At 43.1% G+C, this 12657-nt stretch overlaps 1 protein-coding gene across 1 annotated transcript in view; it reads right to left on the bottom strand.

Annotated features, from left to right (window-relative positions):
* Positions 1–220: 220 nt before the first annotated feature.
* The window catches only part of ACSF2 (acyl-CoA synthetase family member 2), a 121682-nt gene continuing 109245 nt past the window's right edge, over positions 221–12657 (bottom strand). The window contains exons 11-16 of the mRNA XM_083148089.1: positions 9343–9450; positions 9108–9259; positions 8267–8408; positions 8060–8170; positions 5600–5668; positions 221–478 (exon numbers count right to left, since the gene is read on the bottom strand). Of these exons, the coding sequence (XP_083004215.1) occupies positions 428–478; positions 5600–5668; positions 8060–8170; positions 8267–8408; positions 9108–9259; positions 9343–9450 (633 nt within the window). The 3' untranslated portion in view covers positions 221–427. The remainder of the gene's footprint in view (positions 479–5599; positions 5669–8059; positions 8171–8266; positions 8409–9107; positions 9260–9342; positions 9451–12657) is intronic.

Here is a 12657-nt window from a genome sequence, read left to right as displayed (position 1 = left end):
GTTTAAGGCTTTGGGCCCTTAACATTTTGGGGCCCTAAGGTAACTGCTCTTAAAGCCCATGTGTAAAGCAGCCCTGTATCTTCCCAAGAGTTCAGATCTATATTTATAATCTGGTCTGGATAAAGGGGCAGCTGTGGCATCACTGATCTCAGGGCTGCAGGGAAATAGCTTCTGTAGTTTGGCCTGGGCAAGTCATACATTCATGCAGCCAGAACCATGGTGAAGAGTGATGGTGTAATGGAGATTCATAGTTATTCATTTACAGTTAATCATTTACAGGTATCCACCACTTTATAGAAGCTGAAGATGCCAATGACAATAGCAGGAAAGAGAAAGAAAAGAATGGAGCATCGGCGTTGGAGATGCCCCTAAGACAACACTGACAAATCTCAGGACAGTGAAGGACAATCAGATGACGAGCTCCTCTTCATACTCCCAGCTGCTTCTCCATTGCTTCTTTCAGCTTGAATTTCTGTATCTGAAATGGATATAAGTAACTTAAACAGTGAAATTATCGGCAATGTCATTTTAGTTACAAAATTAACTGTTGCACCACTAAATAATGTCTGATATTTTACCAACCAAAGTTTCAGTGTGGGATGTGCAAAACATAATTTCCTTCTGCCTGACATATAGGGGGTTATTTTGGTTCACTCTTTTTGACAAAATCCTTCTTAGATGGACAAAACCCATGTGCACTGCAGGGCGGCAGATGTAAAATGTGCAGAGAGAATTAGATTTGGGTGAGTTATTTTGTTTCTGTGCAGGGAAAATACTGACTGCTTTATTTTTACACTGCAATATAGATCTCACTTTGAAGTAAAACCCCACCCAAATCTAATTATTTCTGCACAAGTTACATCTGCCCCACCTGCAGTGCACATGCTTTTGTCCATCTTAAGCCCCGTACACATGGGGGAGATATATTGCTCAGCCATATATGGCTGAGCATATATGGCTGAGCAATATATTGCTCAGTTTCTCCTTTTCATCAGCGACCAGAGATGGCCGCTGATGAAAAAGAAACTGCCGGGGGGAGCCCGGCAGTGGTAATCAGCTGGTCGCAGGAGCATGTTCCTGCGACCAGCAATCACTACAGGGGTAAAAACGGGAGCGCGCACCCGGCGATATATCCCATCGTGGGCAATATGTTCGCTTAGCGACCATATTTCCCGCGATATTATACAATATCGCCCCGTGTGTACGCACCTTAAGAAGATTTTGTCAGATAGAGTGAACCATAATAACCCCCATAGTGTCAGGATTCTGTCTGACCTACAGTATGTCACAATCCCTCCATTCACTGAGCATTACTCTGTTAATAAATACCACAGTACTGATAACAACTGTAATGCATTTACACAATCTTACATACTACAATTTTCATAAAAGGATTGCCAAGCAAACATTTCTATTCATCATAATGACTTGTAATGTTTACCTTATATGGGAAATAGGTACTCTTTACTTAGAAGGGCGCCCATCTCGGCCATCTCGGGCATTGAATGCACTAAAAAATCAGGTGCGATGCGACAGACGAGATGCCCGAGATTTCCCATAGGGAACAATGTTAAATGTCTCAATTGACCCGATTTTCCTGTTCAATGCCTCAATTGACCCAATTTTTCCATAGGAAACAATGTTAAATGGGCCACAGAGGCCAAATAGGCACCCTGAAGTGAATAATGGCCACCCGAATTGTTAACGCCACCCCACGATCAACGTCAACCCGAAGCGTGGCGAGCGCAGCGAGCCCGCGAGGGGCGGCGGTACGCGTCCTACGACCTTTTCATACCCCCACTATCCACGTCGGCGTGGAGTTGAGAATAGAAAGTGTGGCGAGCGCAGCGAGCCCCGCGAGGGGACGCGGATACCTTCACAGGAATCTGCGTCCCCTCGCGGGCTTCACAGCTGTCCGCGTACCCTCGCGGGGCGCGCTGCGCTCGCCACGCTTCGGGCTCGGTGGCTCGCTGCGCTCGCCACACTTTCTATTCTCAACTCCACGCCGACGTGGATAGTGGGGGTATGAAAAGGTCGTAGGACGCGTACCGCCGCCCCTCGCGGGCTCGCTGCGCTCGCCACGCATCGGGTTGACGTTGATCGTGGGGTGGCGTTAACAATTCGGGTGGCCATTATACACTTCAGGGTGCCTATTTGGCCTCTGTGGCCCATTTAACATTGTTTCCTATGGAAAAATCGGGTCAATTGAGGCATTGAACAGGAAAATTGGGTCAATTGAGACATTTAACATTGTTCCCTATGGGAAATCTCGGGCATCTCGTCGGTTGATCGCACCTGATTTTTTAGTGCATTCAATGCCCGAGATTTTTTACTAACGATGCCCACGATCAAAATCGTGGGCGCCCTTCTAAGTAAAGAGTACCGGGAAATATATACTTTTTTTACACAAAATGTTTTATTTAAATTTATATGTGAGCGACGCTGGCATTTTTAGCGAATATTTTGCGTATCTCTCTCTGTGGAGCAGTTCACCAGTGTTCTGTGGAGTGGCGAATTACAATTCTCTGTTTGGCAGTTCGATGGGCGAGTCTGGGTTTCGTGGATGCTGGGAGAACGTTACCTGCCTGACTGCATTATGCCAAGTGTGAAGTTTGGGCTTATTTCCAGTAAGCTTAATGCCTCTGCATACAAAGACATTTTTGACAATTCTATGCTTTCAACTTTAACAGTTTGGGGAAGGCCCTTTTCTATTCCAACACGATTGTGCCCCAGTGCACAAAGCAAGAGCTATAAAGACATGGTTTGATGATTTCGGGATGGAAGAACTTGACTGGCACACACAGTGCTCTGAGCTCAACTCCATCGAGCACCTTTAGGATAAACCGGAACAGATTGCGAGCCAGACCTTCTCATCCAACAGTGCCTGACCTCATAAATGCTATACACAATGAAGGTGCACAAATTCCACAGAAACACTTCAGAGTCTTGTGGAGAGTAGAAGCTGTTACAGCTGTAAAAAGGGAAACCAACTCCATATTAAAGTATAAGTAAAGATTAAAGTCCCCGTTGGTGTAATGATCAGACTTATATGTAAGGTTCATACTTTTGTCAGTACTTGTTTCCTAGCACGGCGCCCACTAAGAAATTTGCTTAGGGTGCTATTCTGCGTAGTGAAATCGCATTGCATCGCATGGGCCATTTTAGGGCAATGTGATGTGTGATGCGATTTTCCTATGTAATTTATTCACTGCTCTCTCAGCCCCGGGGCATCGCATCTGCCGCAAAATCGCATGCGGTCGCAATTCGATTTTTAATCGCATGCGATCGCAAGTCATTTTATAGGGTGTTTGATGTCATGACATTAGGTATACAATCATATGATTGTATGGGCGAGATGTATCAAATGGAAAATGCGGTAAAACCCTGGTTTTACCGCGTTTTCCAATGTATCAAAAATGATACCGCAGTGTAGGGTATCGCCACCTTTGGGTGGCGATACCCTATAGAAGCCTATGGGCTTCTTTTCACCGCCCGCCGACGCAAACCTGCCGCCTCGCCGACCCCCCCCCCTGGCTTACCTTCCTGAAGGGTCCTCCTGGACCCCGGAAGGTAAGCCCTGCCTCCCCCTAGTGAAGCAGCCGGACATCCTTCCGGCTGCAGGGGGGAGGAGGAAGCGCCGGGGACATCATGCATAGCTGTCCCCGGTGTGAGGGGAGAGCGTGGCGGCAGGGAGGTGACGGAGACCCCCCGCACACCAGTGTACAGGTATCGCGAGGGGGCTCCGTCACCGCACCGCCAGCCGCATATGTTAGTACATATGCGGCAGCATCGCGGCGGGGGGGGCGGCGATGTATTTTAATACATCCCGCCCTATGTCCCCAAAAATAGGTTTAACGCAACCCCCCCCCCCCCCCCCCACTATCCACGCCAAACCGAAGCATGGCGAGCACAGTGAACCCCGTAAGGGGCGGTGGAATGCGTCCTCCGACTTTTTCATTACCCCACTATCCACGTCGGCATGGAGTTGACATTCTATAGTTTGGCGAGTGCAGCGAGCCACCGAGCCGGAAGTGTGGCGAGCGGACGCGGAATACATTTAAAGTAATCCACGTCCCCTCGCGGGACTCGCTGCGCTCGCCACGCTTCAGGCTCGGTGGCTCGCTGCGCTCACCACACTATATGAAATCAACTCCACGCCGACGTGGATAGTGGTGTAATGAAAACGTCGGACGACGCGTTCCGCCACCCCGAAGCGGTGGAAAGTGTGTGTGTGGGGGGGGGGGGGGGTGCATTACATCTACTTTTGGGACATACAATCATATTATTGTATACCTAATGTCATGGCATCGTACACCCTATAAAATTGCATGCGATCACATGCGATTTTGCGGGACATGCTATGCAATGAGATGCGATATTGTGGTGTACAAAAAAAATGACATGAAAAAATCGCATCGCATGCCACTATAATTTCGCATGCGATGCGATTTCCCTATGGTGCCGTACGTAGAAAATCTGGGCGTCATACTAGGAAACAAGTTGTCCATATGGTACATCATTATTCCTTTGTTTCTCATTCAGTTGATCCCATATGCTCTTCCCTATTCAGCAAATCTATATTTTAGCCTATTTGACACTTATTGAAGTATGCGTACTGTAACAGCCCAATTTCAGTCTAACGGTCTTACATCTGTCTATATTGCATAGGTACTTCAAATATCTTTGTTCTTTATCACTGAAAATTACAATGTGTGTCAGATTGGAATACCTGCCACATATGTACAATTTATTGAAACAAATAGAAACTTAAGTTGGGTACACACTTGAGTGACAGGAAATTGTCCTGACATCGAAATTATTCTCTGTCAGTGGGGGTTGCACACTGGCACAATGTTAATGAAGAATGGAACAATCCGTGTTCTGTCCTTCATTAGCATACATTGGTAAATATGAACCCACCCCTCTCTACTAGAAATATCTGTGTATCTCCCCTGGGACAGATGCCCTATAAACTATTTATAATGGGTATATCCTACGGAAGCCTATATGCCATGCTGCAAGTTGATAGATCAAATAATGCACAGAATTTATATGCAAAATGTTTATTGTAGTTTACATGTGGGATGAGAAGATTGCATTTTAGTTGCTACATTGGGGGCAGAATGGCGAGACACTGGCTGGTTATTATGGCCATCCGCGGGTTTGATTATCTCAAATGTACACAAACCAGCAAAAAACAAGAAGAGATACATGTTAATTATGATTAAAACACTATAGCAGTGGTTCCTAAACATTTTTGCATCATGGCACCCTAGAATATCAGAATATTTTTCACGTCATCCCAGGTGCAAACTTTGTTACCAAGAATTTTAGAAAACAATATTAGAAAACAATAAGTTGTGCTTATTTGTCCTCCTTATGTCCAGTTACATTGTGAGGGACAGGATTAATTTCAGTTTATCCACAAATTTTATAATTGGAAGCCACAAGCGCTGATTTTGCCTTCTACATTGACCATAAATTATTTGAATGGATTCTAGACCACCAAACCAAGGCACCCCTGCAAGTGCTCCACAACATCCCAGGGAGTCACGGCACACAGTTTGGGAACCACTGCACTATAGCCTTTCTAACTTACCTTTCCAGAGACAGTTAGAGGATACTCATTTACAAAGACAATGTAACGAGGAATCTTAAAATGAGAGATCTATTGCGATAAAAGAGAAATATATTACATATTAAATAAACAGGAGCACAAACATAAGCACTATTAACAATATAATGTATTAGTAAAAAAAAAAAAATAACACCACCACTCATATAGCATAACAGTTCAAAAGTATGTGTATATGCTTTTTAGGCAATTTTAACATTGAGTGGCTCTAGAGATGACTGTATGTAAAAAAGTCTTATGCATAATAGAAAGTGCACATTACACTTTTGGTAACTGTAGTCCTTATTTAGAGTTGATCGCTGTTGTTCGAGTCCCTTCAATTATTAAATTACTGCGCATGCATACAGATCGTAGCACGCTTGGGCAAGCCAAAATAGTGACAGAAATAGTGAAAATATCTAACCGCAATATGTCTAACAGGAAGTCAGCATTTGGGGGTGGTAAATGGCCATTTTCAGGGAATGTCAGAAAAAGCACAGGCATGCTCAGGGGTTTTAACCCTTTGAATGCCAAGGGAATTTGTCAAAATAGCTGTGAAAGTAAACATTTGTATTCACAGTAATGACCTGCAATGTTTGCCTTATATAGCATATATGAACTTTTTTTTACACAACATTTTTTATTTGCATTTATATAACAAATGTGAGAGATGCTTGCTTTTTTTAGCAGATATTTTGCACATCACTCACAGAGATGTTGGCACTCAAAGGGTTAAGGGAGGGTCAGTTCTGCCCGCTATCAGCCTATCTCTGTCACAGAGTTGTGGAAGGGTCAGATATACTCACATTTTGCACAGACTGGAATAATCATTTGATGTGAAAGAATTGTGTATGGATGTGTGACAAGATACCGGATAGTGATATTTTTGTAACTCACTCGCAGATTTACACAGGATGGGTTTTCACTCTGACTGGGCAGCGGCTAGCTACGTACAGTCATCTGCAAATTTGCAGATGAGAGACCAGGCCTGAATTAGGCCCTGTACCCATAAAAATGCTCTGTACAACCTTTTCAGTTGAAGTGCAGTGTACAATGAAAACCTCAAAAACATCACCTCAAGTTTCCTCTTGAAAGTGTTTACGGCCACCACGGTGCCATTTTTATACTGCTTGGTAAACTCTCAAATATTTCTTAACTAAGTTAGAAAATACAGTGCAACATAGGATGTGTCTTTATTACTAGTTCCTATTGTGAATTTGTATTGTGTCAGCACTGTAAATTTGAATATTATATTGGTATTCTGTATTTGCTTAAAAGGATGTGGCCCCCTCCACCCAACAAAGCCAAGCTGCACTTTTTTGAATAACAGTCACCAAGGGCGGATTTAGGGGTGAGGGCGCCCGTAGGCACAACAATAATGGCCGCCCCCCCCCCTGCCTAATTGTATTATTTTTATTGATTAGTAATAAACCCTCATTTAATGATTTCCCATTTAATATAAAAATAAAAAATCTAACAACTGTAAGATTTTTTTTTATTATGTATACATATTTAGTAAGTAGGACAACTTACAGGGGCAGTATCTGCATGTCCTATTCATTTACACTCTATTCTGGATGGAATATGGTACCGTACAGTGGATATTTTGCAGTTACTAGTACATTTCAGGCTGACAGTACTATCACATGTATCCAGGTGCCACCCCCAAACATGTGCCGCCCCTAGGCACGTGCCTCACATGCCTAATGGGAAATTCGGCACTGACAGTCACATAATAAAAGCATTTTTTGCCCTCTGATATTGCATTTATGCAGCTGTCAATTTTTTAGAAAGTTCCTTATAGGGTTTTCTTATTGTTAAATGGGACTTAATATGTTTATTGTATTATCTTATTTTTGGAATAAACTTACCGTATATACTCGAGTATAAGTGGACCCGATTATAAGCCGAGGCACCTAATTTTACAACAAAAAACTGGGAAAACTTATTGACTCAAGTGGGACCCTCACTCGAGTATAACCCGATGGGGGCATTTTCAGCATAAAAAATGTTCTGAAAAAGTAGGTTTATACTCGAGTATATATGGTACTTTGCAATGGCACATACTGTATGTTATACTTTTAGCATGTAATGTACTAACCAACTAGGGATTTCTCAGCATTCTGTAACTCAAATACACTGTGGTGTTGGGAGAGGATCTTAGTGTAATCCAAAAAGTGCATTGCAGGAATTATCAATGCTCTCCTTTTTAACTTGTTATTGCAGATATGCTGGCTGATCTTAGCCTATAGGGCTTCCGGGCCGAGAAGGTGGAAAGGTATCTTCATTGTAGGACTAGTACAAAGTACTTATTCGCACATATTATAAATAACTGTATAAAACAACATTACTATTATTAAATGTGTTAGATAAATGCCTACAGCAAAGTCTTAGTATAAATGAATGTTTAGATCTCATGTTCTTAGTCCATGCCATGCACCTCACCTTTCCTTTGCAGAACTGCTTGATTTCCTCTGCAGTACACTGCTCATTCGGATGTATTTTAATACAAGCACAAAGTTCTTCCCCCATTCGCTCATCCTTCACTCCAACGACCTGTAAAAACAGTGTTAGCAGACAGAACGCAACTTTGTGGCTTTGTCACCCTGTGTGAATGATCTTTGCACGTCCGATTCTCTCCAATTGCCGTACCTGGGCATCCATGACTTTGGGATGTGTGTGTAAGAAATGTTCTATTTCAGCTGGATACAGATTTTCACCCCCACGGATAATCATATCTTTACAGCGCCCAACAATTTGACAGTATCCATATTCATTTATGGTAGCAATATCTCTGTTAGATAAAAACACTAATTTATTACACAGCGTTGGCAATAATCACCATGTACACATACTCTGTATATCCAAGGTGCTACCACAAGCTGTATTATGTGTTTAATTACTTTTCCCAAGTTAGCAGGAACATATATTTAAAACAATTTAGGTTGGACCCTATTCTGTGCTGTAAAGCACTAATTTCTGTTTCAGAAACCACAGCATTAGGCACAGAGCTGGATTAAGAGGGGAGGGCCCAATGCCCTCTTCTTACCTGTCACCCGCCATTATATATGTGATCTGCAGCAAGATCAGTTCCTGATGAGTTACTGGATGCTGCTGGCAGTGATTACAGGGCAGGATCGGCTACTCTGTCTCTGTCTCTCCATCGTACATCTACTGGTGTGTAATATAGGTGTGTTCTCAAATACATGAATAGTGATGGTATAGTGTGGACATGAATAACTATATATTTGTTTGGAATTGGTCCTTAATAGTCACCACAAGCTAGCAGCTCTCTATCTCATGAATGATGACACTATGTCATCACCTCATTTTAGTTCATAGTCGTAAGTACCAATTTCAGTGTCTCGGGATTCCCAAAACTGTAATCCAGTTTTAATCATGCCGCCTGTTTAACTTTCCTAGATAATATCTTTCTCTGGTGCCCTGTACCAAAAGCCTTAGCTGAGTAAGTACATCAGTTTACTTTACTTACCCAGTTTTGTACCAACCCGTTGGGGTGATCGTCTCCTTGGTTTTGTCTTCATCTGCCCAGTAACCCAACATTACACAGTAACCTCTAACCCACAGTTCCCCGGAGGTATTAAGTGGAACGATCTGGCCTGTGCTGATATCTACTATTTTGGCCTAAAAGAAAAGAGCAAAGATAATGAAGGGAAATTTTTTGAAAAACATTTTTGTGAAAAAATGTAGGTAGAGTCTTGTCTAACCTCCGTATGGGGCATGATGTATCCTACAGTATCAGCTTTGCGGATAATATCATCATAAGGGAAACCCATGAAAGTGACCGGGCTGGTTTCTGTTGTGCCATAGCCAATCTGAAAAAAAAAAAACACCAAGCATTGTAAGAAATAAAACATCAGCTACTTTGATTTGCTGGAATAATACCCTGATTTTTCAAAGTGCTTGGTAGCTCTCTTTTTCTCCTACATTACATATTCACGAATATTTCCCAGGTATCCCTTAGTTGTCTCATAAGCAAGAGACACGTGGCAGCTCCCTGAGAGGTTTGAGGGATTTTCCAAAACATGTCTGCAGCTTTGGAGAGAACATGAACATAATAGAAGAGATTTGGGACCAACGGAAAACAAATTAAGTAGACAGCAAAGTCTCAAAAAATAAATTTTAGGTACAGTATGTGATCCGGCAGCAGATGAGACTTTTTATAAAAAAAACAGCAGTGACATTTTCTGTGATTTTTCCAATTCATATTCACCAAAACAGTAATTCAATATAGAAAAAAACCACATCGCAGTCAGTGATCCAAACCCTGAGAATCAGACAGCTGGGCCACAAACTACCTTAATAGAGAATATAAATATTGCACTTGCCAAGAAAATGTCTCCTACTGGCTGTTGTGCATGCCAACCACCTATATAAATAGCACATGAGGGCTCCTCGCCAGGCTGCTCCCAGCAGTGGCTCTGATGTTGTTGGTAGAGTCCAGTCCAAATATATTGCCATCATTCTGAATGCAAAGTTGTCCCAATCTCACTAAACACATTACATGCACAATCAGGTGCACTTATGCCCCTTTCAGACTGCACTTAAATACCGGTATTTTGCTGATTTTTAACCGTTTCAAAACGTTAATCTGTGCGGTCTGAAAGGTGCAGAACCACGTTACCGTATTTAAAAAGAAGTTTTTTAAAAACGGTTAAAATGGAGGGTCCTACCCATTTCAGACCCGGTATTTTGGCATCAAAATCGGGTCTGAAATGGTATTTATGACCCAGCCAATGTGCGGACCCAGCGCAGTGAATATTTAATGAGTGCTCATTAAATATTCACTGTGCTTTGCCCCCCCCCCCCCCGCGGGTTGACCACCCCCCCTCCCTAGGGCTAACAACATCCCCCCCCCATATGTTTAAGACCCCCCCATGCAGCCGGTACCTCCTGCGTTGAGGATCCCGGCAGTATGGACCGATGCACTTATAAAAGAAAGTGACTTTTGGAAAATGGCTGCCCCCATACGAAAGACAGCTTCAACGCAAGAGGTACCGGCTGCAGGAGGGGGGGGGGGTTCTTAAACACATTGGGGGGGGGGGGGTCTTAAACACATTGGGGGTGTGTGTGTGTGTTAGCCCGCGGGGGGGTGGGGGGTGTTAACCCGCGCGGGGGGGGGGTGTTATAACCCGCGGGGGGGGGGGTATTTGTGAGTGCTAACCCGCGGGGGTGTGTGTGTGTGTGCTAATCCGCGGGGGGGGGGGGGGGGGGGCGCTGAAGACTGCACTGGCTTTGACCCTGTATTTGGAAAGTTTCCAAAAACGGGTCTGCCAGTGTCAAAGAAACGGCACTTAAACGGTAATATACCGTTTAAGAGATGCGGTGTGAAAGGGGTTTACCTGGCGGACCCATTTTTGGAGACGTTTTCAAATAAAGGGTTAAAGCCAGATATGCGGTCTGAAAGCAGCATTACAGACATTCATTTTGTATATGTACTGTACATTTGAATAGCTAATTTGTGGTACGAAGGGTACTGGTCATTCAAATTCAACATGTTTAAAACAGTTAAGCAAGTAGATCAATTCTCTGAGGTTTATTAAGAAGAAGGAAGTTCTATTGAAGATGGGATGTTGCTATGGGCAACCAATAGATTATATCTATTATCTTCTAAAAGGTGCTAAAAATATATATATTCTGATTGGTTGATTTGGGCAATATCCCATCTTCAACAGAACCCCCATCTTAGTAAATAAACCACTCAATTATCCACATAGCTATAGATATAAATGCCATTTCTTCAATTCAACCAAACATCCCATAAAAACATACTGTTACTGAAGATAACATTAGCATCTAATGTGGCACGGTATTGCAAAGCTTTACCGCCCTACAGTAAAGTACCCCTATATATCTTTTGGTACAAGAGTTTTTTTTTTAGAAAACAAATATTAATCAGTCAACTCCAAGATGCTTTTTTTCCCAATAAAACTTGTTTTGCTACCTTCATTTTACATTCAATACTTCCTTATTAACGGGTTGCCCAATTCCAAAACCTTGAGTTTTGATATTTGCTACTTACAGTTAGGAGGTTATTCTACTTGGTACGGTGGGACCGTACGCGGTCTGTTCGTGGTTTTTTTTCAACTGCGCATGCGTAGCTTTCACTATGCGCATGTGTGGCGACCTCAAACCACTCACGGACGGGTCTCTCCGTGCGAAAAAACCTGTCCGCAAGAGCACGGTCATTGTGGGTGGCATGGGGGCGTTTTTAGGGGAGCGTCCGGAATAATGAGGAAAACTGGGCGTAAACATGGGCGTACACGGGGGTGTGCACCAAAAATGTACGGTGCTACAACCGCCTCGATCGGCGAACGCACCGTGCATTTTGGCCAAAAAACAGGCGGACGCCAAAGATAGCTCCAGACCACCCCTAGAGATACCGCATGAGAGCGGACGCCTGGGTCTGCTAATTAACGCTGATAACTACACAAACACATACACCTGAATGTAATAAGCAATGCTGCAGGCTATTAAGTGAAAACCATTATTTCACTACCTGCAAGCCACACACAGCCCTCAAACACATTGGAAGCATATCTTTCTACACTTCAACATGTAAAGGTTGGTTTAATTTTAGGTAAGATTCATTCAAAGACCTGCTTATATATGTCAAGGTAGTTATTTTATAACCATCTACACCCATTCAGAAAGTGTTTTTGTATACTTTAAAAAGCAGGACACTCAATTCACAGAAGTCGACATGTGTCAACTTTTTCACTGTAGCACAAACATACCAGTTTTTTTATACGGAAAAAGACACATAAACCACTTCTAAGAGCAACAATGATGTTTTTGGACTAAATTTCTACTTGCACTGTGGCGTACGCTCAGGTATACGGAAGGTGTCGGTGTGAAAACGGACCGTACGTCCGTTTCACCGACCTAACCAGAATAAGGCCCTTAGTGACCCAAAAAAAGCCACAGTGAGGGATATTATAGCAAGTCATAGTCAAGTGTGGTACCCCCATTGTGATTAAATATAGATGTTTAAGACTGCAAGTAAATGTTTATGCTGCACT

The sequence above is a fragment of the Crinia signifera genome, chromosome 6 (assembly GCF_055691185.1).
Source record: "Crinia signifera chromosome 6, ASM5569118v1, whole genome shotgun sequence".
NCBI lineage: Eukaryota > Metazoa > Chordata > Amphibia > Anura > Myobatrachidae > Crinia > Crinia signifera.
The sequence above is the reverse complement of the archived record's forward strand: the minus strand, read 5'-3'. Positions and strand labels throughout refer to the sequence as shown.